This window comes from Phocoena phocoena, chromosome 10, assembly GCF_963924675.1.
Source record: "Phocoena phocoena chromosome 10, mPhoPho1.1, whole genome shotgun sequence".
Classification (NCBI taxonomy): Eukaryota; Metazoa; Chordata; class Mammalia; order Artiodactyla; family Phocoenidae; genus Phocoena; species Phocoena phocoena.
In genome coordinates, this window is record NC_089228.1 from 43,812,169 (window position 1) to 43,838,898 (window position 26,730).

The window sequence follows — 26,730 nt, forward strand, 5'->3', positions numbered from 1 at the left end:
GTTCTGATTTCCGCACACCCTCCTCAACACTTGTTATTGTCTGTTTTATTTATTGTAGCCATTCTAGTGGGTTCTATCAACTTTCAAGCTTAGGAAGGGGCTGTTGTTTTATCCAAACAGCAGAAGGGGGAAGTTTGATCTCCTGGTTAAGAACATGGGCTGTGATTCAGGCGGCCCAGGTTAAAAGGCTGGCTCTCCACCTACTTAGACACATTTGAAGTTGTCCCCAGGGGATGGGGATAGTAATATTTCCTACCTCCCAGGGTGGTGGCAAGGGTTAATTGAGCATATGTTTCTGGTGCATTACATTAGTTTCCTAGGGCTGCCACAGCAAACCACCACAAGTCAGGTGGCTTCTAACAAATTTATTCTCTCAGTTTGGAGCCTACAAGTCTGAAATCAAGATGTCTGCAGGGCCATACTCTCTGAAGGCCCTAGGGGAAGATGGTTCCTTGTCTCTTCCAGTTAATCCCATGGTGGCTGGCAGTTCTTGGTGTTCATCAATTCAACCTCTCTCTCTGTCTTCACAATGCTTTCTCCCCCGTGTGTCTCTCTGTCCAAATTTGCATCTATTTTTAAGGGCACCAGTCATTGGATCAGGGCCCACCCTACTCCAGAATGACATCTTGATTACATTGCAAAGACCGTATTTCCAAATATGGTCATGTTCATAGGAACTGGGGGTTAGGACTCCAACGTATCTTTTTGGGGGACACAAGTCAATTCATACATATTAAGTTTAATGATTTATAAGTTTAGGTTAGAATGCCGTATTCCAAATTATAATATGGAGAGGAGTATGGGAGAAGTCAAACCAGGATCCTAATCTCCTAGTGGTACCCAAGCCACCAGTGCTTGGTGACCTATGTGTGTGAGGCTGTGTGCTGGGGAAAGCAGGGGAGCACCTATGGCTGGAAATGGTGTGCTTGGGGCAGCAGTGCAGGGCAGGCAGCTTAACACAGGTGATTGATGGAGTGCCTGCCGCCTAAGGACTTAGCCTCTGAGGCAGGATGTTCAGGTTTCTTGGCCTCTTCAGTCTCCCTGACCCTCATCTTGGGCTCTGGGAGCCTAATGCCAGTGGGGCCCGGCCACGGGCTGCTGGGAGTGGAGGGGCAGAGATAAGCCCGAGAGGTGCAGGCTTCATCCCAGTGCAGATCTGCTCGCCTTATACACAGCTGGTGAATTTCAGCCACCAGAGGCCCCTCCCTGCTCTTCATTTGTTCTGTTGGGGGCAAATCATCTTAAAATTTGGAGAAATCGTCTCATTTTCTCTAAATATGGAGTAAAACTGAAATTTGCCATTATGAACTCTGATTCCAGAGGCAAGTGGCCCTGGAGTCTACATATCCCAGGCCCCCAGAATTTTTTTCCTCTCCCGTAGTCTCCCACGAGTATTAAAAGTTCAGAAAGGAAGTGGCTAGTGAGCTTCAGAGGGCTTTGGAAACACTGCCCAGTGCCCTCCCCCCACTATTTTTTTTTTTTTAAATTGATTCGTTCTTGGCTGCCTTAGACTTAAAGCAAATTATATAGGGGCGGAGCTTTGTGGGAGTAAACAGTCATCTGGCACTAGAGATAAGGCCTAGTAAGGCAGGAGGCAAAAAGGACAGAAGCAAAGCTTTCAAGCTGCTATACTCAATTTCCAAGAATATGTTACGAAATATCTCAATCACAAGAGTAGAATAGATGGTACATTGCCCCTTCACTCACATCACTCAAATGGAACAATTATCAGGATTTAGCCACTTTTGCTTGTCTTTCCCCTCTCCCCCACCTCCTTTTTTCTTTCCTTAACTGAAGCTTTTAAAAGCAGATCCCACACATCATACCATTTCACCCTTCCACATTTCTATATGCATATCTAAAAATTACGGACATTTTTCTTAGGTAACTACAAAGTTATTATCCTACTTGAAAAAAAGTTAACATTTTTTTTTTGCTTATCAGCCAATAATACCCAGTCCATATTCATGTTTCCCTGATTGTCTCAAAAATTATTGTTTACAGTTGGTTTATTTGCATCAGGATTCAAACAAGTCCTAAGATTCTTTCACCAGCTGTTGGAAAGGGTAAGTAATTTTGAGGCAAACCACAGTTAAAGTGAGTCATCACTTCCTGAGGGCCCTATCAAGTCAGGGAGCCTAGCAATAGGACTCTGGGGGGTTGCAAAGCTGAGACCTGCTCTCCAAGGCAGTGCTCCTTCCACGCCTCCAGGCTGAGCAGTGTGTCCTTCCACCTCCTTGCTGCCTTCAAATTCTCAAATATCAGCTTTTGTCACCATGTCCTCTCTAAAAAAAACTGGCTCAATGCCATAATCTGTAGGTGTTCTTTCACCTTCCAAGTTCTTCCCTGCTCCTTGGGAACTACTGGCTTAGGTAGCTGGTAAACGCTCTAAGGTCAGTGGTTCTCAAACTTGGCTGCACACTGGAATCATCAGGGAGCTTTAAAAACCACTGATTCCTTGGTCGGCCACCCAGACGTTCTAATGTAATCAGTTCAGGTTGTGGCCTAGGGCATGAGTAGTTTCAAAAGTCCTCCTGGTGATCGTAACGCGTGCCAAGGCCGAGCACCTCGGAGTAGCCCTGCAGGGCGGGCACCACTCGGCTCTGCTAACCCAGGCTCCAAGGGTTAAAGAAGGAGCTCTTGTGGGCGGAGCGGGGCCTCCAGGGTGCGGGGCGTGGCTCCGAGGCGGGGGCGGACCTCGGGCCCGAGAGGACGGAAGGCAGGACCTTGCAGGCAGACGGCGTCCAGATCTCCGGGCTTCAGAGGACGAGCGGAAACGCCTCCAGTTTTCAAAACAAAGAGGAGAAGCGGGAGGCGTGTGAGGCGCGCAGGGCTCAGATTGGTCCCTCCCGCCCGGTCGCTTCAGCATCATTGGGTGACAATGGAGGGGAGCCCGGGAATCGGCGGGCGCTCGGGGTCTGACGGTTCGCGGGCGCCTCCGAAGATCCCGCCGGCCATGGAGGAGCTGCAGAGCCGCTTGCAGGAGACCCTGGACCTTCTGTCCTCGCAGGAGCTGCGCAGCTTCCGCGACCACCTCAAGAAGGTGGAGCCGCGCGTGAGCCAGGTGAAGCTGGAGCTGGAGGGCCGCAGCCCGTCGGGGCTGGCCAGGCTCCTCGCCAAGCAGTACTACCCACCGGCCGCCGCCAAGCGCGTCCTCGTCCAGGTGCTGGAGCAGCTGCCCCGCGCTGACCTGCTGCCGCGCTGGCAGAGCGCCGCCGCCGACGGCCCGGGTGAGCGCGCGGAAATTCCCGGGGTTGGGGGGACCGGAGGGGGTGCTTGGTGACCGCTGGGTTTGGCCCTACCGCCCGGGGATTCCCGGATTGGCGGAGGGAGGACTGACCGGGATTCCTGGGCAGGGGGAGGGGGTACTAACTGGAGGGAAGGGGGACTGGCGGGGAGGGAGATGTCCTAGGTGAGCGCCGGGTTAGGCTTGGGGCACAGGTGAGCGGCGGTGGACCGAGCTTCGGTGGGGTGGGGGAAGTGGAGCAAAGAGGATGCGGGGGTCGAGGGACCAGTGAACGCGCGGCGGGAAGTGGGAACCGGGGGATAAGCGGGCAGGAGAGAGACAGTTCCCAGGCACGGAATCGAAGTGACCAGTCCAAGAGTAGCCATCAGGGTCTACCAGTTCATTCTGGGGTGGGTTGAGAAATCAGATTGACTCAGCAGGCCTGAGATGCATTTTTAACAATTACCTCCAAGTGATTATGATGGAGGAGGTTTTTAGATGATGCAGTGAGAAACCCCGTGTTGGAATCCACCATTAGAACATTTGCCATAAATCTGGGAAGATGTGGCTTAAGATCAAGAAATGTAACAAGTTGGGGGCGGTTAGGGTTTCCCCTCGTAAGTTTAATAAATGTATGTGTGTATAATATGTGAGCGAGTTTGTGTACATAGAGAAAGAGAGAATGAGAAAGAAAGAGAAAGCACTTCTACTGGGCACACTGAGGTAGACACTAAAATATACTGTTGCTGGTCTCTGCCATCGCATGCTTATGATCTGGTTGAGTTTTGGGGTTTTTTTTCCTTTCTAATTATTAAATCAAAAGTACGACCGCTACATAACTCTACACACACATTTAACATTTTTTAAGGAATAACGTAATGAGTCATTACACCAAATTCCTGGCTAATAGCTCTCCAAAAATTTGAGAAAAATCACGCGGAGGGGAAGAGTAAGCTGGGACGAAGTGAGAGAGTAGCATTGACACATATACACTACCAAACGTAAAATAGATAGCTAGTGGGAAGCAGCTGCATCGCACAGGGAGATCAGCTTGGGGATTTGTGACCACCTAGAGGGGTGGGATAGGGAGGGTGGGAGGGAGACGCAAGAGGGAGGGGATATATGTATACATAGAGCCGATTCACTTTGTTATACAGCAGAAAGGAACACAACATTATAAAGCAATTGTATGCCAATAAAGATCTGGTTGAGTTTTGAGGTATGTTGCTTTGCTGACTTTTAGATTCCTAATGGGTGACAACTGTAAACGACCTCAAAACATGGCCTGTAGGCAGCATACTGGCCCCACGAAGCCTTTGATTCTCCCTTGACTGCATCTGCACAGCACTTATCATAATGTCTCTCCAGGCTTAGTGGTTAATGTATCACACTTTTGTTATCACCCCTTTAAACTGTGAGTCTCTTGCAGTTGGTAAACTGGGCTTTTTTGTTTTTCAGAATCAACCAAACTACCCGGTATCATGACTACACACTGTAGGCACTCCAAAAATATTTGAATTGAATGCTAAGAGTTTGTTTAATTAAAAAATTAAATAGGGTCTAGTTCCTTTAACTTCATTTTTCTCTTTATTGATGTCTTGGTCTCCTTTTCTGGAGGTGCGTGTTCACTAATGTTCATTGGTGCTTCTCCTTTTCATCTCTGGCCTGGCTCTCCCTGCCCCTGAATCTGACTGGGGCCTAAGGGAGTTTTGTTAAGTTTTCGTCCTTATGAGTTTGGGAGAGGGTTTTCAGAATCCTAGAAACCTGTTTTAAAACATAAGAGGCAACTGATTTCCTTGGGAAGTGCTTCCTGTTAACAGGAATGACAGCAGATCATGCTTAAGAAGAGGAAAAAGAAAAAATATGTTCTTTTCTGTTTTGTCTTTTCATGAAAATTCATTCAGTGATTCCACGAAAGATTCCAAAGAGAAGCTATGACTGTGTGGAAGGTGAATTGGTAAATATCTGGACTCTTTAAGATAGTATTTAGTCACCATTTGAACATTTTTTTGTGCTGCTTCTGTTGGATTGGAGGTGGGTATCTGTGTCATTGTCTCAAGCGGTCAGATCTTCCTGCTTTCCGTTATAAATAGGAAAAGCAAAACATTAGCCAGATAAAACCACTTTGCACGCATTAACCAAATGAGGTAAGCACTGTTAGTATCTGCATTTTACAGACGAAGGCATTGCAGGCTGTGTGGCCTCTCGAAACTACATAAATTGCTGGCTTCCGGCCTTTTTTTGCTTGTTTTATTATGGACATTTAAAACATAAGCTAAAGTAGAGAGAAGAGAAAAATGAATCTCCAAACTCCAGCCCAGCCTACTCTTTGCCCTGATTCAACAATTAGCAACATGGCCAATCTTGTTTCATCTGCTCCTCCCCCTACCCACCCCATCATATTGAAGCAGATTCCCCAGCTACCATATCACTTTCATACATACGATACTTGAGTATGTATTTCTGAGAAAGACTTTTTCCAAACATAGCCATGATACCATTATTCTACCTAGAAACAAATTCCTTATTGGCAGTCAGCCTTCAGATGTCCTTGGCTGGCTCTTACGCCTTTTACAGTTGGATTGAGTCAGGGTCCGACTCACGCAAGGTCTACACAGTTACACTTGATGGTTTGTCTCTTAAGAGGCTTAATTTATGATACCTCTCCCTTTGACCTCTTCTCTTGTTTGTTGACGAAACCAGGTTATTTGTCCTGTAGAATGTCCCACATTCTGGATTTTGATAACTGCAGCCCTGTGTTGTCATTTACCATTTTCCTTAAACGGGCAGTTCTGGCTATGTATAGGAATTTAAAAATGAAATTGGCCTATTCGTCCTAGTTTGAGAAAGGTATTTGAGAAAATTATAAATGAAGTCATGATGAGAGAGGAAATCAGTGTTGTGCCCCTGCTCTGAGCTGGGAAACGTCATCATTAACTCCAGAAGAAACTCATTTCACATATAAGGTGTATTTGGATTTGGTTTGGTTTAAATATTGTTTCTTGGCTTTCCTTGAAAACAGGACCGTTATGACCTGAGTGGCAGGCGGAAGGCCTTCCTCATGTGTGTGAAGAGAAACAGGCTGGGCGCTCACCAGGATGTCCTACTGATGGAGGACTGGCTTGGCCAGTGCCAGTTCGAAAATACGTTGTGCATCGATCCCGACAAAATGGTACCAAGTTAAAAACAAAAATGAAAATTTGTGGCTCGGGACTTCCCTGGCGGTCCAGTGATTAAGACTCCGTGCCTCCACTGAAGGGGCGCAGGTTTGATCTCTGGTTGGGAAACAAAGATCCCACATGCCTTTGCGGCACAGCCAAAAAAAACTAAAAGAAGAAGAAAAATTGTAGCTTGGATATTATAATTTTCCTTCCTTTTTAAAAAAATTGGGTTTTATTACCTGGTTAGGACCAGGGCCTGCTGAGCAATGGATGTGTATGTCCTGATGAAATTCTTACCCAGCTTACCTGTTGGATACAGATGCTTTTGTCATGTAAAGTGTGTGATGATACTCCAGCTTCCCTTCTAGTCAAGCAGGGACCTCTTGGGTCCCTGCATTTGAAGAGGGAAGGGAATCCATGAAGGTGTAAAAGTGAGTTGGGCAAGGAGGCCCAAGGACTAGCTGTGAGTCCAGAGTAGGCAAGGTCCAGAGCATTTGGAAACAGGAAGACCAAGGGGACAGCTTTGAGAGGTCATCAAGCAGCCAGGCCAGAGGAATCCCAGCAGCATTGGAGCCCAGGGGCTTTGGAAGATCCTGGTGGGACTTGCTTAGAACCATGGGAGGGGTGGGGAGAGGAGTTGCTGAGAGCCCTGGGCAGAATTGCATTGTGATTTAACTCGAGGACACAAGAAAATGAGGTGGAAGAGTGGTGGTGGTGGGTGGGAACTGCATTTTGACTTCTCTGACCCCAGCTGAGTCCTGGCCTAGCTCTGCGCATGTTTTGGGATAATAACAGGAAAGTCCTTCATAGACCCCAGGAGGCACTGCTCGTGAATATCAAGGAACAGCATAGCAGAAGGGCTAGGAAAGCAGCACACACTGACCGGTGGAGTCTTGTCTCTTACTAGTTGTTACCTTAAATCTGGTTCTCAACTGAGGGTGATTTTTGTCCCCCCTGAGGACATTTGACAATGTCTGGAGACATTTTTGGTTGTCACAACTGGAGGGTGCTATTGGCATCTTGTGTAGTTGCCGAGGTAGAGCCAGGGTGCTACTGAACACCCTACAGTGTACAGGACGGCCCCCAAGGCAAAGATTACCTGACACAAAATAATAGTGCAAGAGTTCTAGAAATTCTGTCTTAAATTAATTGACTACTTTCTTATCTCTAAAATGGAGGGGGGGCTGATAGTAATTTATCTTGTAGGGCTATGGTGAGGATGAAATGAGCTGCGTTATGTAAAAGTTCTCAGAATAGTAGCTGGCTTATAGTAAGCGCTCAATAAATTTTGATTTTATTATTTCAAAGCTAAAAACAGACTCCTTCATGTTTCCCAACGATTGTACCAGAATCTCTTCCAATATTATGTGATTTTTTTAATCCAGTCCTTTCCATTCAGATTACAGATAATTGCCAGGGTTCTTCTGGTTTATTCTCCCAAAAGTCCAGAAGTGGCCTCTTTCTCTACATCTTGTCAACATTTATTTGTAAATATTTAGCAACTTTACTGGTAAAATTATTTCACTGTTTCATTTTCCTGATTATTAGTTTGGTTGAACATCTTCTGGCCATTTTTTTTCTTCTGTGAATTATTTGAATTACCTGTTTGCCCTTTTTTCTTACTGGATTTTCTTTTTCCTTTTTGTTTTGGCTGTGCCATGTGGCTTGCAGGATCTTAGTTCCCCGATCAGCAATCGAACCCGGGCCCTGCATTGAGAGCACGGAGTCCTAACCACTGGACCACCCTGGATTTTATTTTTCTTATTCTGTAGTTCTTTTTCCTGAATTTTAGACAAAATAGAGTGCAAATATTTTTCTCCTGCCTTGTTACTTGCCTTTTGACTTTTTGTTATCTTAAGTCAAATGGAAGTCTTTTTTATTTTTTTTTAAATTTATTTATTTTATTTTTAGCTGTGTTGGGTCTTCGTTGCTGCGCATGGGCTTTCTCTAGTTGTGGCGAGCGGGGGCTACTCTTCGTTGCAGTGCACGTGCTTCTCATCACGGTGGCTTCTCTTGTTGCAAAGCACAGGCCCTGGAGCACGTAGGCTTCAGTAGTTGTGGTGCGTGGGCTCAGTAGTTGTGGCACATGGGCTTAGTTGCTCCGTGGCATTGCAAGTCTTTTTTATTTATTTATTAAATTATTTATTTTGGCCTCACCATGCGGCTTGTGGAATCTCAGTTCCCTGACCAGGGATGAAACCCAGGCCACAGCAATGAAAGTGCCAAATCCTAACCACTAGACCACGAGGGAACTCCCCTGGAAGTCTTAGTTTTTGTGAGTAAACTTGTCAGTCTTTCTGTTTGTTGCCTTCTTGGCTTTTATGTCTTGATTAAACCCCATGATTTCCCAACTTAAAATTTTTTTAAATTATTTTTCTGTAACATTTTTATAGTTTAAGGTTAGCCTTCTACTCACTGGAATTATATTTTTTGGAACAGTGAGGTGGGAGGTCTAACTTTATTTCCAAGCCAGTCATCTCATTTTGTTGATGATACATCCTTTCCCCACATATTTGAATTCCATTCTTATCATAAACTAAATCCTTATATATATATTTGGATCAATTTCTGTATTCTAAAATATTCTATTCATACATTTGTTTATTCTTAAGCTGGTATATCAGTGTTTTGTTCACCATGATTTTATAGTACCTTTGGATGTCTGATAGGACCTATCCTATGGGGATTCATTGTTTTTTATGTTTTTTTTGCTTTTTTTTTTTTTTTTAAACCTCTGAATGTTCTTTGCTATTCTTGAGCACTTTGCTGTTCCTGAGCATCTGTTCTCTGTGACCTTGAGAACCATCTGGTTAAGTTTCACAGAAATCCTTTGAGATTTTAATTGACATGACATTGAATTGAGATTAATTTAGAGTTAACTGGCAAATTAATAGTATTGAGTCATCTCAGAAACATCGGTATGTCATAGTTTATGTTGCCTCTTCACTAAAGTTTTTTTTTTAATAATTTTCTTCACTTAGGTAATGTCCATTTCTTGTTAGGTTTATTCCTACGTATTGTTTTACTTTTTTTATGACCATGAATGGATCCCTTTTCCATTATGTGGTTTACATTATTATTCCTGGGTAATTGGGGAGCTATAGATCTTGGTAAATTAACTTTGTATCTGGTCAACTTGCTGATCTCTAGTTCTAGTAGTTTTTAGTTGATTGTATTTCTAGATAGTCATATTATCTGTAAGTAATGAGTTTGTTTCCAATGTTTAAACTTCATCTAATTTTTTACTTTACTTTATTGAAATGGCTAGGATCTTTGTTACAACATGTATGAGGCTAGTGAGAACAGCCATTCCTGTCTTCTCTTTTTAGTGGGATTGATTCTGATGACGTCTCCTGATAGATTCTGGCAAGTAGATATGATTGGGTAGACTCCTCCATTCCCTTCCATTTCTAGCTTATTGAGGGTATTAATTTTATAAGATAATTTTATATATTAAAGTAAGTTAATAATATAGCATTGAAATACATTAACCCTTTGGGGAGCTATAATTCTGTTGTATTTTGTGGTAGAGAATCAGAAATACCCTAATTTTGTCAAACAAGAACCACCAGTGGTACAAGAAGAAATCATATGAATTCCGAAAGCAACCAAAAGGGAAGTGACAAGTTATACTGACTCTGTTAGAGATGCAGGTATTTTCATATTTGTCGTCTCATTGGATCACCTTGTAAAGGAGCCATCTCTGGGATTTCTGGGTTTTCCTACTTGCAGTTCTTTTTAATATGTTTTCCTATTTTACAGGAGTTACTTGGAAAAATAACATCATTTCGAGATGGACTAAATGAAATTAAAGATGACATTGGCTGTTGCCTTGTTGCTCTTATGTCCCACGGAGAAGAAGGCTTTATCAAAATGAAAGATGGTGAAAAAGTCAGCCTGGAAGGCATTTTTGAAATGTTTAACAATAAAAATTGTCCAGCACTTCAAGAGAAACCCAAAATCTTTATAATCCAGGCCTGCAGAGGAGGTAAGTGGAGACCTCTTTGTAATAGTTCTGTTTCTAGGAAATTCTCATATTGATGATTGAGGAAAGAAAACTGAGTTTTAAAAAATTATTTCACATTAGCGGACGCTTAGCTGATGTAACTTTAGTTATGTAGTATAGTAGGGACTTTGAGCTGGGAGGAAAGAATGAAGGGAAAGCTTTCCTGGGATAGGATAGTTAATTTAGGCTCAGGAAGGGTCTAAGTCTTTAAATTCATGAGGTGGGTTGGGGAACCTCAAATTCTGGGAGAGAGGTGGGCAATTTCCAGGGGATGTCCCACCGTTCATGTGATTCCAGGTGGCTTGTGGGACTAATACCTGATTTATGTTAACTTTGGTGGATATTCCTCTCTCTTATGGAGATACAAGCTTGTTGTGACTTTTATTAAAGATTACTGGTGTCAGTGGTGTATTATCGTAGTTTGCATTTTCATTCCTCAAAAAATAGAGAGAAGAGACAGTGGTGTTGAAACGGATGATGAACCCATGGACTCGGATGATGGATCAGAGAAGAGGAGGCTGCCTACATTCAGTGATTATTTCATCATCTATCCCACCCAGGCAGGTAAGAGAGTGAGGCTTGATGACAGTGAGATGCACATTCGTCCAGAGAGTTTAGCTTATTCCTAATGATTTTGAAAATCTTTTTATTTTTTTTTTAGCTGTGCCACGTGGCTCATGGGATCTTAGTTCCCCGACTAGGGATTGAACCTGGGTCCTCGGCAGTGAGAGTGCTGAGTCCTAACCACTGTACTGCCAGGGAATTACTGAAAATCTTTTTAAAAAATATTATCTGTGCTTTACAGATTGATGTACATAAGGAGAAATTTTCACTAACCTATCCATCTTCAACTGTTCCACTTTCAGAGATGGCAGGTTTGCATCTGACTGTTCATGTCTTCCAGGAAGATGCCATCCTTTTAGCAAAGTATCACATAGTAAATGAGATCATCAGCTCTCATGTGAAAAAGATCTTGGTCCAAAGCCAGCTCTGCCACTTGCTGTCTTTGAGACCTTCAATATTTCTTAGCCTCTAGATATGTCAGTTTCTTTATGCAAAAGAAGAATGATAAAATATACTTGTGTCATTGGGATGTTATATAAATTAAATTATGTAGTGCAGGTATTGTGCTTATCATAATAACTGGCATAATAAGGTAAAAAAGAAATTAATATTATTACTAATATATTATGCTGATTCCATTATTATCCTTATTATTACTATACTATTAATACTAATAAGTTAAAATCCAAAAGAATCTTGTGTGCTGAAGGGGTGAACTTGATTCAGTTGTGAAAGGGAAACAGGAAAATGTAGAGAAGATAGAAATAAATGGTCAAGGGCATTTATTTAGCTGTTTTTATCTTGACTTTCTTCAAAAAGGATTAAAATAGCTTATGTGTGTGTATATATACATATACACACACATATATATATATATATATATGCAATTCAAGATAAAATGTTAGTGAAGAAATGGAAGCAAAGGAAAATAAGGACAATAATATAAAACGAAAATATCCCCATTAAAGTTAGATGTAACTTTATTCATCCAAGAGAGATGAAAGCATATGTCCTGAGACTTCCCTGGTGGTCCAGCAGTTAAGTCTCCGTGCTCCCAATGCAGGGGGCCCGGGTTCGATCCCTAGTCGGGGAACAAGATCCTGCATGCATGCCGCGACTAAGAAGCCTGCATGCTGCAACAAAGATCCTGAGTGCCAAAACTGAGACCTGGCACAGCCAAAAATAAATAAATATATAATAAATAAATAAGTATTAAAAAAAAAAGAAAGAAAGAAAGCATATGTCCTGATAGACACTTGTAACATAGCAAGTGCAAGCACGTTTATTTGAAATAGTCAAAGACTAGAAACAACCCAAATGATCAACAGGTGAAAGAACTACTCAGCAATAAAAGAAATGAGCTTCTGATGCATGCTACAGCATAGATGAAGCTCAGAATAGTCCTGCTGACTGAAAGGAGTCAGACAGAATAAAGCAGATACTGTGTGGTTCCATGCATATAAAATTCTAGAAAATGCAAACCAGTCTATAAGACAGCAAATCAGTTGTGTTTGGAGATGGGAGTGGAGAGGGAAGGAAGGATTGCAGAGGGGCATGAGGACATTGGAGGGGGCTGATTGGATTCATTATCTGGGTTGTGATGGTTTCACGGAAGTATACGTATGTCAAAACTTATTAAATTGTTTGCTTAAAATATGTGCAGGACTTCCTCGGTGGTCCAGTGGTTAAGAATCCATGCTTCCAATGCAGGGGTCATGGGTTCAATCCCTGGTCAGGGAACTGAGATCCCACATGCTGCGTGGTGCCACCAAAAATATATATATATGCAGATGCTTGTCAATGATCAATCATACTTTAATAAAGCTGTAAATTTTTTTAAAAATTAGATGTAAGACAGGCGTGCCCACTCTCACTCCTACTGTTTGACATGGCATGGGTAGTCCTAGCTAATTCATTAAGATAAGAAAAGATGTAAGGATCAATATTGTAGAAATCAATAGTTTTGAATATCTAGCAGTAATCACTTAGAACATATAATAGAAAAGAAAAAAGATACCACGTTATTTTTTCTTGCTTTAGTGAATGATGTCTAGGAATGACTAACAAAAGATGAGCAAGAACTTTATTAGAGAAAATGAGAGAACATTCCGGAAAGGCATAAAGAAAGACCTGAATCAATGGTGGGAAATACCATGCTCATGGTTGAGATTTTTCAATACCATGGAGATGACCTTTTTTTCCCCAAATGAGTTTGTAAATTGAATTCTACGTGTTTTTTCGTGGAATTTGACAAACTAATCACAAAATTGTTATGGAACAGTTAAGGGTCAAGACGAGGAATCTTGAGCTCCGATTTTGCTGAATGAATGAATTTCATGACTATATGCTGGCTATTTCTGTTGACGACTAGAGATTCAGTATTGAACACAAGAACTAAAAATCTCTGCCTCCATGGAGCTTATATTCTAGGGGAGGAGACGACAGTAAGCACATACGGAAAACAGATCCTGGGTTGCTTTATGATTCCATGTCTATGAAGTTCAAAACCAGGCAAAACTAATCTATGGTGGATGGTAGAAGTCCGGGTGCTGCTTGTCCTCAGGGTGCACAGTGTTTGGAGTGGTTATGACCAGAGCAGCAAGAGGGGACTTCTGGAGTACTGGTATCATCGTGTTTCTTGATGAGGGTGCCAGTTATGGGGGTGTGTTCATTTTATGAAAATTTATTGAGCTATTATATATCCATATGCTTTGCATACTTTTCTGTATGATGGTTACCCTTCAGTGAAAAGTTTACCAAATAAAATGTTAGATGGTGATAAGTGCTATGGAGAAAAGTAATGCAGGAACCGGGGAGAGGGAGTATTGAGGGGTAGAAGTGGAGATTATAATTTTTTTGTTTTTTGTTTTTTTGGCTGCATTGGATCTTCGTTGCTAAGCACAGGCTTTCTCTAGTTGTGGCAAGCAGGGGCTACTCTCTTGCGGTGCGTGGGCTTCTTATTGCTGTGGCTTCACTTGTGGAGCACTGGCTCTAGGGTGTGCAGGCTCCAGTAGTTGTGGCTCACGGGCTCTGGAGCTCAGGCTCAGTAGTTGTGGTGCACGTGCACAGGCTTAGTTGCTCCGCGGCAGGTGGGATCTTCCCGGACCAGGGATCTAACCCATGTCTCCTGCATTGGCAGGTGGATTCTTAACCACTGCGCCACCAGGGAAGTCCCGAGACTATGGTTTTAAAAAGAGATGTGTAGAGATGTTTCCACTGAGAAGGTGATTATTGTGTAGAACTGAAGGCCATGAGAGTGTGAGCTATGCAGATATTTGAGAAAATGTGTCTTCTAAGATATGAATACTTAGAAAGCAATAACAAAAACTCTATCAGCCGGTACATAGACAAACAGATCATTGGGATAGAATAAAGAATGTAGAGGTAGACCCAAATATATAGGGAAACGAGACACATGACAAAGAAGCCATTGCTAATCAATGGTGAAAGGATGGACCGTTTAATAAGTGATGGGAAAACTGGCTTCTCAATGGAAGAAAAGCAAGTTTCTTTTCTTTTTTTAAAAAAATTTTATTTATTTATTTTTGGCTGTGTTGGGCCTTCATTACTGTGCGAAGGCTTTCTCTAGTTGCGGCGAGCAGGGGCCATTCTTCATCTCACCGTGGTGCGTGGGCCTCTCACTGTCGCGGCCTCTCTTGTTGCGGAGCACAAGCTCCAGACGCTCAGGCTCAGTAGTGTGGCTCACAGGCCTAGTTGCTCCGTGGCATGTGGGACCTTCCCAGACCAGGGCTCAAACCCGTCCCTTCTGCATTGGCAAGCAGATTCTCAACCACTGCGCCACCAGGGAAGCCCAAGTTTATTTTCTTATTTCTTGTTGTAGGGTTCCTTGTATCTTTAATCACGTGGACTCTCTATCTGTAGTTATGTTCCCTTCTTTACCTCTAATATTTCTGGCTTTCTTTTTTTTCTTGATCAGTCTTGCCAGTGGTTTATTTATTTAGTTAAGAACCCATTTTTAGTTTTGTTAATCCTCTCTATTATTATGTTTGTTTCTGATTTCATTAATTTGCCTCATATTTCCATTTTTCTCCATTTTTTAAGGGTTTATTCTACTCTTAATTTCCCAGCTTTTTCAGTTAGGTACTTGGGTCATTATTTTCTACCATTTTAAAAAAAAAAGCATTTTTAAACCTATAATCCCCGTCTAATTACTGCTTTCACTGTATCTTTTATATTTTAATATGTAACATTTTTATCCTTCCGTTCCAAGAATTCTTAAATTTCCATTATTCTTTTACCCATTAGTTATTTAGAAATATGCCTCTAAATTTTTCTGGTATTGAAATTTAAAATTTTATCCTTTTATTATTATTTATCCTTTTATTGTTGATGTCTAGTTTATTCTTGAGAAAGAATATCAACTATACCAATCTGAAATCGGTTGAGACTTGATTTATGTCTTCATCTGTAGTAAATTTTTTTTTCACGATACTCGGGCCTCTCGCTGTTGTGGCCTCTCCCGTTTAGGAGCACAGGTTCCGGACGCACAGGCTCAGTGGCCATGGCTCACGGGCCCAGCCGTTCCGCGGCATGTGGGATCTTCCCGGACCGGGGCACGAACCCGTGTCCCCTGCATCGGCAGGCGGACTCTCAACCACTGCGCCACCAGGGAAGCCCTGTAGTACATTTTTTAATGGCTATTGATCTATCATGAATATTCTATATGTGCTTAAGAATATGTGTTCACCTCTTGAATACAAGGTTCTATATATTTCTATTAATTGAGCTCAGTTGTGTTGTTCCAAGTCTCTACTAAAGGTCAAGCAGACATATTTAGTAATTTGTCTGCTTGACCTGCCAATAACTGAGATAATGTGTTACTATGTCATGTTATCCTGGTGGATATGTCAGTTTCTTCTGTAGTTCTATTATCTATTTTTCTTTTCTTTATATATTTTGAGGCAACTTTAGTAGAGGCATATGATTTTAGAATTGTTACACTTTGTGGTGAAATAAATATTTTAATCATTATTTAGTGAACCTACTATCCCAAATATTGCTTTTTTTGGTATTAGTTTTTTTCTGATATTAATATAGATACCCCAGTATTCTTTTGGCCCATATTTGCCTGGTATATCTCCTTCAGACCTTTTTCTATTAACCTTTCTGGGCCTTATGTTTTAGGTGGTCCTTTAAACAGAATATAACTGGATTTTGTTTTTTAATCCAGTCTAATATCAATCTTCTTACTGGTGAGTTAGGACAATTTATCTTTATTGTGACTATTGATATATTTACATTTTTACCATTTTACTTTGTGCTATTTACTTTTATTTGCTTTTCTCCCCTCCTTTATTGCTCTTTTTTAAAAAAAATTGAAGTATAGTTGGTGTGTACAATATTATGGTAGTTTTATTGCTCTTGTTTTTGATTGATTGTGAGTTTAGTTTGTCATTCTTACATTTTATCCCTCTACTGACTTGGAAGATATGTGTTTCGCATCTCTTCTTCTCCTGGTTCCCTGTGAAATGTTATAAGTAAGTAAGCTTATTTTTACTCCCTGATGATACACAGAACCTTAGAACACTAATTCTCATCACCTTCCACACTTAAGCGCTATTGTTCAACATTTACTTCTAACTTTTATTTTTTGTATCTTTATTTATATGAAATTATTTATGTATTCTTACACTCCTTCTCCTTCCACCCTAATTTTCTTCTAAATTAGGATATTAACCCAACACATTTTCATCAGATAGGTTGGCATGTTCTAGGCTGACAAGCACTATGCTAGGTAATGCCTATTCCTTTTTTAAAACCCCACAATTTAGAACACTTTTGTAATATTTTATACAGTGTATGTTTGTTTATATTTATGCATGTGTTTACCATTTTCTTCTCTATCTGTCCTGAATCTCAGACCATTTTCTTTCTTCATGAAGTATATCCTTTAGAAATTCATTTAAGGAAGATTTATAGGTGGTAAGTTCACTTTACACCCAAATCTGGCCGATGATGTAACAGTGTCTTTGCCTGTTCTTCCTTGTGATTCCATCATTTATTTCTTTAAACATTTCATGCACAGTTATTTTATATTTTTTACCTTATACTTTCAATATCTAAAGTCTTTGGGGATCACTCTTGTGGTCGTTCTGTTGCCTGTCACTCATGGGGGTTTGTTTCTTTGTGTGTCTGAACTCTTAGCTCATTTATTGAATCTTAATCTGTGATACTTCTGGGGGCATAATTCAGTTATGCTTTCCTTTAGAGAGGATTACCATCCGCACGTGGACCTCTGTAGCTCTGCTCAGGGTCACATGGTTAATGCAGGATCTTAAATTCATCTTCCTATCTCCCAGGTACACCTTCCAAACTTGACATTTCCCCTTAGACACAAGCGCAACTCTGGTTTTCCCGTTTGCTTTCTGCTTCTAGCTCAAGTTTCAGCTTCCTCGTTTGGAGGAATGGCATGCCTTGGGGATTTCCATTCATTCCTATCAGCCGAGAATAGTATTAAACTTTTGCTTTAATCAAGAATTAAGATTTATACCTGGAGGGATATTTAAAGTACCCAGAGTGCCCAAAGTGGAACACTTGGAATATGTGATAAAATTAATCTTTTGGATCACCGATTTTTTTTTGCATGATCCCAGTTCTTTTCATTTTTCATTTTTTTTTTTTTTGACAGGAAAGTAGGATTTATTGGTGGGCACGAGTAAGGAGGGGACAGCACCAAGGCTCTCGTGAGTGCAGGGCCCGCCATTTGTCCAGAGGGCCGCAGTTAGGGATGTATATGACCCCACAGCCATCCAGGATGAGCCACTTTTCTGCCATCATGTTTTCAAATTCGTCTGCATTAAACTTAGTGAATCCCCACTTCTTGGAGATGTGGATCTTCTGGCAGCCAGGGAACTTGACCTTGGCCCTTCGGAGGGCCTCAATCACATGCTCCTTGTTCTGCAGCTTGGTGCAGATGGACATTGTGACTTGGCCAATGTGGACCCTGGCCTCTGCACCCTGGGGCTTTCTAAAGGCACTGCGCATACCCGTCAGGAGCCTGGACTGGGGACAGCATGCCAGTCATTAATGTCCACTGGAAAGGGCTGTCTCCAAGGTGCCTTAGGGCAACCCATACAGGCAACAGGCCGCATACACTACTGAGGAGGCTGCTATTTGCAGCCATTGCACACCGGGCCCCCATGGGGAAAAGAGCACAGTCGGCTTAATTGGCTGCAAATATTTTTTTTAATTTTCAATTGATTTATTTTTTATTTTGGCCGTGCCACGCGGCATGTGGGATCTTAGTTCCCTGACCAGGGATCAAACTTGTGGCCCCTGAAGTGGAAGCTCGGAGTCCTAACCACTGAACCACCAGGGAATTCCCTTGGGTCACCCATATTTACCTGATTGGATGAGACAGTACCAAATATGTGTGGGGATGGGGGGCAACGGGTACTTCCATATACCATTGATGAGAGCAAGTTATAATGCCTCTTTGGAGAGCAATGTGTGATACCTAGAAAGTTTGTTTATTCCACGACCCAGCAATTTCACTTCTGGGTATACACCCTAGTGCTGCGGTCTCCAGATCAGGGGGCCACAGTGAAGTCACACAGCTATACTTAATTCTGTGAACCACCAGCTCAGGTGAGGTATGGTTCCAAAAATTAGATTGTGCTGTGTTCTTTTTGATATCATATTTTGGTGGTATCTGGGTTTTGGAGGTTCGCTGAGCTAAAAAGCAAGTACCATGGTGGTATCCTAGGTTGAGAAGTCATGCAGTGTCCAAAAGGGGCACACATCCCATTAGTAATTGTGGTTATTTAAGAATGAGGGAATTCCCTGGCAGTCCAGTGGTTAGGACTCTGTGCTCTCACTGCCGAGGGCCTGGGTTCAATCCCTGGTCGGGGAACTAAGATCCCATGAGCCGCTCGCACAGCGCAGCCAAAAAAAAAAAAGAATGAAAAAAAAATTTTTTTATCAATTTGTATGACCATCACCTTCCAATTTTTTTGACCATCTATTCATGTGCCTATTGGCCATCATGTATCTTCTTTTGCCCAATGTTGTATTGGGTTGTTTGTTTTCTTATTAAGCTGTATATATTCTGAATACAAGTCCTTTCTCTGGTACGAGTTACAAATACTTTCTCCCAATCTGTGACTGGCTTTTCATTTTCTTAATGATGTCTTTCAAAAAGCAAAACTTTTATAAGCATTGATGGTTCAGTGGTAGAATTCTCACCTGCCAAAAAACAAAAGTTTTAGATTTTAAGTTCAATTCATCATCTTTTTTTCTTCTATGGCTTATGATTTTTGTGTTGTAAGAAACTTTGTCTACCCTGAGGTTGAAAGATGTTCCATGTTTTTTCTGTCCCAACCCAGGTTTACTATGAGAGCGTGCAATCTTAATATTCCCATTGAATTTCCATACTATATAGACATATTTCATGTTTTTCAGCCTAATAATAAAGATAATTTCAGTAAACTCTTGAATACCACCAAATAAATTCCATATGGTTGTATTTAGGGCAATTTAGCTTAAAATGCTAGAGCAAAAGTCAGCAATAAAAAAAATAGAAAAGGAATAAATAAAGGAAATACGACAAAATGATAACTCTTGGATCTGAGGGATGATTATATGGGGGGTTGTTAAACTTTGCTTTCTACTTTTTTGTGTATTTGAAAAGTTGTATTTTAAAAATGCATATAAAAAGAATGTCCTCTTGAGAGGTTATGTGCTATTGGTCACGTGAGTTCTCTGTGATTGTATCTTAATGCAAGTGTTTCTATATTCTCGATTCAAAGCCATTTTCCAGGTTTTAACTATGGGTCAAAGAACAAGTTTGCTGTAAGTTAGAGGAGGAAAATGGATGAAATGACTTTTTTCCTTTGTAGATCATGTGGCTTTACGGGACCCCCGCACCGGCTCTGTGATGATCAAAGCAATGACCGACGTCTTTAAACAGTATGGAAATAAGTGGCACATTGCTGACTTCTTCACCAAAGTAAGTAAATTCCAAGTGAACATGTGCTCCATTCTGTCTAAAGCTAATGCACTCGATGGGAACATTTTCACGAGAAGATTGACTTAAGCCCGAGAAAGCGTGAGAGATGGTGAGAAGTTGTTTGGAAACAGCAGGCTGATGGTGCGTTAAGAGGACTGTCGCAGAAGTCATGGCCGAGCCAGGTGCGAAGGGAAACTGATAGTGACACTTTATTCATTGGTACGTGAGTGAGTTGGATTTTAGGTGAGCTTTGAAGTTCTGCTTGCTCTCCAGTTGCTGTTCCCTGCACTTCACAGATATTAATACATTGAGTCTTTCAACAGCTCTCAGGCAGGTACTGGGATTCCCATCTCCTATTACAGATAGAAAGCAGCCTTGGCTTACCAACCCAGGCAGAGCACTTCTAGAGCTCATGGCTTAACCACAGTTATATAGGATTACTTACTCCTTATCTCCCCAAGTCATGGTAGCTATTTTTATTTCTTTTAAAAAATTGTTTAATGCTTTACATATGATGCTTAACAGCTTTCAAAACTCCTTTTCACCTCATTTTTATTTTTTAACATCTTTATTGGGGTATAATTGCTTTACACTGTTGTGTTAGTTTCTGCTGTATAACAAAGTGAACCAGCTATACGTATACATATATCCCCATATCCCCTCCCTCTTGCATCTTCCCCCCACCCTCCCCATCCCACCCCTCGAGGTGGTCACAAAGCACGGAGCTGATCTCCCTGTGCTATGCAGCTGCTTCCCACTAGCTATCTAGTTTACATTTAGTAGTGTATGTAGGTCCATGCCACTCTCTCACTTCGTCCCAGCTTACCCTTCCCCCTCCCGTGTCCTCAAGTCCATTCTCTTCATCTGCGTCTTTATTCCTGTCCTGCCCCTAGGTTCATGAGAACTTTTTTTTTTCGATTCCATATACATGTGTTAGCATACAGTATTTGTTTTTCTCTTTCTGACTTACTTCACTCTGTATGACAGACTCTAGGTCCATCCACCTCACTACAAATAACTCAATTTCGTTTCTTCTTATGGCTGAGTAATACTCCATTGTATATATGTGCCACATCTTCTTTATCCATTCATCTGTCGATGGACACTTAATGTTGCTTCCGTGTCCTGGCTAATGTAAATAGTGCTTCAGTGAACATTGTGGTACATGTCCCTTTTTGAATTATGGTTTTCTCAGGGTATATGCCCTGTAGTGAGATTGCTGGGTCATATGGTAGTTCTATTTTTAGTTTTTTTTTTTTTTTTTTTTTTTATAAATTTATTTATTTTATTTTTGGCTGCTTTGGGTCTTTGTTGCTGCACGCAGGCTTTCTCTGCACGGGCTTCTCATTGCAGTGGCTTCTCTTGTTGCGGAGCACGGGCTCTAGGCACACAGGCTTCAGTAGCTGTGGCACGTGGGCTCTAGAGCTCAGGCTCAGTAGCTGTGGCACACGGGCCTAGTTGCTCCGTGGCACGTGGGATCTTCCCAGACCAGGGCTCGAACCCGTGTCCCCCGCACTGGCAGGCAGATTCCCAACCACTGCGCCACCAGGGAAGCCCCTATTTTTAGTTTTTTAAGGAACCTCCATGCTGTTCTCCGTAGTGGCTGTATCAATTTACATTCCCACCAACGGTGCAAGAGGGTTCCCTTTTCTCCATGCCCTCTCCAGCATGTATTGTTTGTAGACTTTTTGATGATGGCCATTCTGACCGCTGTGAGGTGATACCTCATTGTAGTTTCGATTTGCATTTCTCTAATGATCAGTGATGTTGAGCATCCTTTCATGTGTTTGTTGGCAATCTGTATGTCTTCTTTAGAGAAATGTCTATTTAGGTGTTCTGCCCATTTTTTGATTGGGTTGTTTATTTTTTTGATATAGAGCTGCATGAGCTGCTTGTATATTTTGGAGATTAATTCTTTGTCAGTTGCTTCGTTTACAAATATTTTCTCCCATCTGAGGGTTGTCTTTTCATCTTGTTTATGGTTTCCTTTGGTGTGCCAAAGATTTTAAGTCTCATTAGGTCTCATTTGTTTATTTTTTTTATTATTTTTTTTGTTGTTGTTGTTGTTGCAGTACGCGGGCCTCTCACTGTTGTGGCCCCTCCCGCTGTGGAGCACAGGCTGCAGACGCGCAGGCTCAGCGGCCATGGCTCACGGGCCCAGCCGCTCCGCGGCATGTGGGATCTTCCCGGACCCAGGCACGAACCCATGTCCCCTGCATTGGCAGGTGGACTCTCAACCACCGTGCCACCAGGGAAGCCCTATTTTTGTTTTTATTTCCATTTCTCTAGGAGGTGGGTCAGAAATGACCTTGCTGTGACTTATGTCATAGAGTGTTCTGCCTATGTTTTCATCTAAGAGTTTTATAGTGTCTGGTCTTACCTTTAGGTCTTTAATCCATTTTGAGTTTATTTTTGTATATGGTGTTAGAAAGTGTTCTAATTTCATTCTTTTAAATGTAGCTGTCCAGTTTTCCCAGCACCACTTATTGAAGAGGCTGTCTTTTCTCCATTGTATATTCTTGCCTCCTTTATCAAAGATAAGGTGACCATATGTGTGTGAATTTACCTCTGGGCCTTCTATCCTGTTCCATTGATCTATATTTCTATTTTTGTGCCAGTACCATACTGTCTTGATTACTGTAGCTTTGTAGTATAGTCTGAAGTCAGGGAGCCTGATTCCTCCAACTCCATTTTTCTTTCTCAAGATTGCTTTGGCTATTTGGAGTCTTTTGTGTTTCCATACAAATTGTGAAATTTTTTGTTCTAGTTCTGTGAAAAATGCCATTGGTAGTTTGATAGAGATTGCATTGAATCTGTAGATTGCTTTGGGTAGTATAGTCATTTTCACAATGTTGATTCTTCCAATCTACGAACATGGTATATCTCTCCATCTGTTTGTATTGTCTTTAATTTCTTTCATCAGTGTCTTATAGTTTTCTGCATACAGGTGTTTTGTCTCCTTAGGTAGGTTTATTCCTAGGTATTTTATTCTTTTTGTTGCAGTGGTAAATGGGAATGTTTCCTTAATTTCTCTTTCAGATTTTTCATCCTTAGTGTATAGGAATGCAAGAGATTTCTGTGCATTAATTTTGTATCCTGCTCCTTTACCAGATTCACTGATTAGCTCTAGTAGTTTTCTGGTAGCATGTTTAGGATTCTCTATGTATAGTATGATGTCATCTACAAGCAGTGACAGTTTTACTTCTTTTCCAGTTTGGATTCCTTTTATTTCTTTTTCTTCTCTGATTGCTGTGGCTCAAACTTTCAAAACTATGTTGAATAACAGCAGTGAGAGTGGGCAACCTTGTCTTTTTCCTGATCTTAGAAGAAATGGTTTCAGTTTTTCACCATTGAGAATGATGTTGGCTGTGGGTTTGTCATATACGGCCTTTATTATGTTGAGGTATTCATCTCATTTTAAGGTAAGCTCTTGGGGGAAAAAATGTTAAATGGAAGGAGTATAGGCAATTTTGACAGTCATTCTAACCATATTTCCAAATCTCTTATATTGCTCAATTTCTCTCTTTAAGAAAATAGTTTCTCGTCAGTGTCTCAATAAAATGTAATAATAAAGACAGATTTAACCTACCGTAAGTAGAAATCCATTTTAGTTAATGCTAAGTGAAAGTTGTTTTGCTGACTGGTGTTCATTAAGTCTTTATTGAACAGCATTCTCTTTTTAAAATTGAAAGCCAGTATTTTTTAACTGAATGAAAGATTCTTTAAATTCTATAGTGCTTTACAATTTTCAAAAGTTTCACACATGTTTTCATATAATCCCATAATAACCCTTCTCCCCCCACACCTACATTACCCCTGCACCCTTCCCTCTCCCTACAGTAACCACTAGTTTGTTCTCTATATCTGTGAGTCTGCTTCCTTATTTTTTAATTCACTTGTTTGTTGTGTTTTTTTTGAATTCCAAATATAAGTGATATCATATAGTATTTGTCTTTCTCTGACTTATTTCACTTAGCATAATACCCTCCAAGTCTATCCATGTTGCTGCAAATGACAGAACTTCATTCTTTTTTATGGCTGAGTAGTATTCCAGAGTGTGTTTGTGTGTGTATCACATCTTCTTTACCATTCATCTGTTGATGGACACTTAGGTTGTTTCCATACCTTGGCAATTGTAAATAATGCTGCTACAAACATTGGGGTGCATGTATCTTTTCAAATTAGTGTTTTTGTGTTTTTCGGGTATGTACTCAGGAGTGGAATTGCTGGGTCATATGGTATGAACAGCATTCTTTTTTTTTTTTTTTGAAATGTGGGATCTTAATTCCCCGACCAGGGATGGAACCCGCACCCCTGCAGTGGAAGCGTGGAGTCTTAACCACTGGACCGCCAGGGAAGTCCCAACACTGTTCGTTTTTAAAGCACTTGCTAAGTAGACACTGGCAAGAAAGTCCAAAAGTGAGCATGATGTGACCTTTGCATTAAAGGCACTTAGAGCTTAGTGAGGCAGCAGATGGTAGGGTTACAAGCAGCACCGGAATTAATAGAGCTATAGGATACTTTGGACAAAACATAATCCAATGCTTTCATATGCCATGAGTTACCAAGGGTCGGAGGAGGTTACTGTCTTGCCTGATGTTACCTAGGGGCAAGTTGACTTGAACCCGGGTCTGTGCACGCAGCCATTCGATGCCTTCAAGCACTTGGTGGGTGGTGTCTGCATTGTTTTCCTGGTGCAGTCAGAGAATTCTGCCGTCTCCTTCTGTGGGCTTTACTAAGAGGCTTTTGCTGAGGGCTTTACATTCTCTTGGACGGTTTGTGCTTTTATCTTACAGGTGAATAACAGAGTGGTGCACCGTGAATTTAATCTTCGTAATGAACCAATAAAAGTATCACTTGTAATGGAGTCAACTTTAACTAAATTTGTATACTTTTGACACCAGGAAGATTAAAAAAACAAGGACTGCTTTACAGTAGAGTTTGAAAAGAGCTGTGAGCATTTGTAGCATTGTACTAATGGTTACCATTTTGCATTATTTTTGTCAATGGTTGTATTTGTCCAATTTGTTTTGTATATATATATATATACATATATATTATTTTTCTAAGATTTAACTATGCTTACTTGATACTTGTAAATAATTTGACTTTTTTTTTTTAAAGATCAGTGTTTTCTGAAAAAAACGTTTCCTGAACCGTTACCAAAACATGGACATCCAGCTCCATTTGTGTACTGTTTTTATCCTGTGTTTCTCTTGGTGATTACACCCTACCTTCTCCACTCTCAGCTTGATGCTAGTGTTAAGCCTCAATTTCTTGGCTTAGTCAAGAATTGCCTGTGTGTGGTCTTGTCCTGTGTTTCACCTTATTTACCCAGATTGTTTTCTGCAGTCAGTCTGATCTCCTCTTTGACTCCGTAAGCCATTCTCAAGTCTTACCTGGATGTCTCTGTGCCCTTGAGGCCTTCATGTGTTCCACCTTCCATCCATTTCCCCACTTCCTCCTTGCTGCCTCATACCTTTGAACTGCTGTTTTCTCCACCTGGAACCCTCTGTTCCACCCCACATAGGTAAGTCCTCTCCATCCTTCAGAGTTTGGTTCAAGCATCACTTGCACAGGGAAGCTTTCCACAGCCCCTCATGCTAGGTCAGCTTCTTCTAAGTGCTCAGATACCCTCTGCTTCTCTTCTGTAACATTGAAATGACTGTCTAGTGGCTGTTTAATCTCTCTCTCCAGTTCAGTCGTAAGATCCGAGAGGCAGAGGCTGTGTGTCTCATTCATGGCTGCATCCTAGCTTCCATCTGTGCCTTAGGACACAGAGAAGCCATGCAATGAGCGTTGAGTGAGTGACTGATCCCTCCCTGTCTTTTAATTATTTTATCCATCCCTCAGACCTCTGTGCATATCTAGCCACTTGCTACTTAACCCCACACACGTGGATGTCTCATGGCTACTTTAACTCAACGGGTTGGACGTTAACCTGAGTTTCCCCTAAATCTCTTTATAAAACCCATCCCATTGTTAATAATCCTTTGAATTCCCACTGCCTGCTGGATATACCCCAAAATCCTGTAGGAGAGTGTTGCAAGTCTTTCTCCGTCAGGCTTAATCTACACTACTCTTTTATTGCCTGTTTGTCCTCGTAATTCGCCCTCCCCTTAATAATCCTGTCTCACAGAATCGGGCTTGTGGATCAATGACTGTGGATAAACACTCTTGGATATGTTATCATATCAGAGTTCAATCTCTCCTTTCTGTCTGAAATGCCCTTCATTCTCACTGTGTGCTTCCTCTATACTGAGTATTCTTTAGGGTGCAACTTGGGTCCCCTCTCACTATAGAGCAAAGCTGTATGTAGACTAGTGTTTTTAGAGTAACAAACTGTGGACTGAGCATGACTGATGGGCCTGTACAAGGATGCAGGTGTTTGGTGAGAATGCCCTGAAGACTGAGAGCCAAATTGACTGAAGCAATCCAGAACCTCCAGGCCTGTCTCCACTTCAGGGATTATTGTGTCCTTTTTAGTTAATGTGATTTCTTAAGTATAAATACATGTGATTTAATTTTTAAGCCTTTGAGTTCTGATATTTGATATGTAGCTTTGTTTTTGTATAGAGCATTAAAATGTCTCTGGTTCATAAAATATGAACATCAGGTGAGCCTTCTCTTTCACTTGGATTCTGGAGGATTTCTAGGCACAGAGGCTCATTTCGGGGGGACAGCAGCAGCTGAAATATCAACAACTCTTTATTTCCTGAGAGAGGTTGAGTGACTTGGTCAGAGTCACAGCATGTGGTGAAGCTGGGATTCCAAACCATGAACTAATTCAAGACATGAAGTGCCA

The 26,730-nt window shown here is 41.4% G+C and overlaps 1 protein-coding gene and 1 non-coding gene across 2 annotated transcripts; one reads left to right on the forward strand and one right to left on the reverse strand.

The window, feature by feature from the left end:
• Positions 1 to 2,860: 2,860 nt before the first annotated feature.
• On the forward strand, positions 2,861 to 24,915 carry CASP14 (caspase 14). Its single transcript, XM_065885609.1, has 7 exons — positions 2,861 to 3,230; positions 5,131 to 5,183; positions 6,249 to 6,398; positions 10,150 to 10,375; positions 10,841 to 10,957; positions 19,816 to 19,925; positions 24,722 to 24,915. Exons 1-7 carry the CDS (start codon positions 2,882 to 2,884, stop codon positions 24,821 to 24,823), a joined length of 1,107 nt encoding a protein of 368 aa, XP_065741681.1. The 5' UTR covers positions 2,861 to 2,881; the 3' UTR covers positions 24,824 to 24,915.
• LOC136130089 (small nucleolar RNA SNORA70) lies at positions 18,020 to 18,154 on the reverse strand. Its single transcript, XR_010656292.1, has one exon. It is a non-coding gene; the product is annotated as a small nucleolar RNA SNORA70 (small nucleolar RNA).
• Positions 24,916 to 26,730: the final 1,815 nt, after the last annotated feature.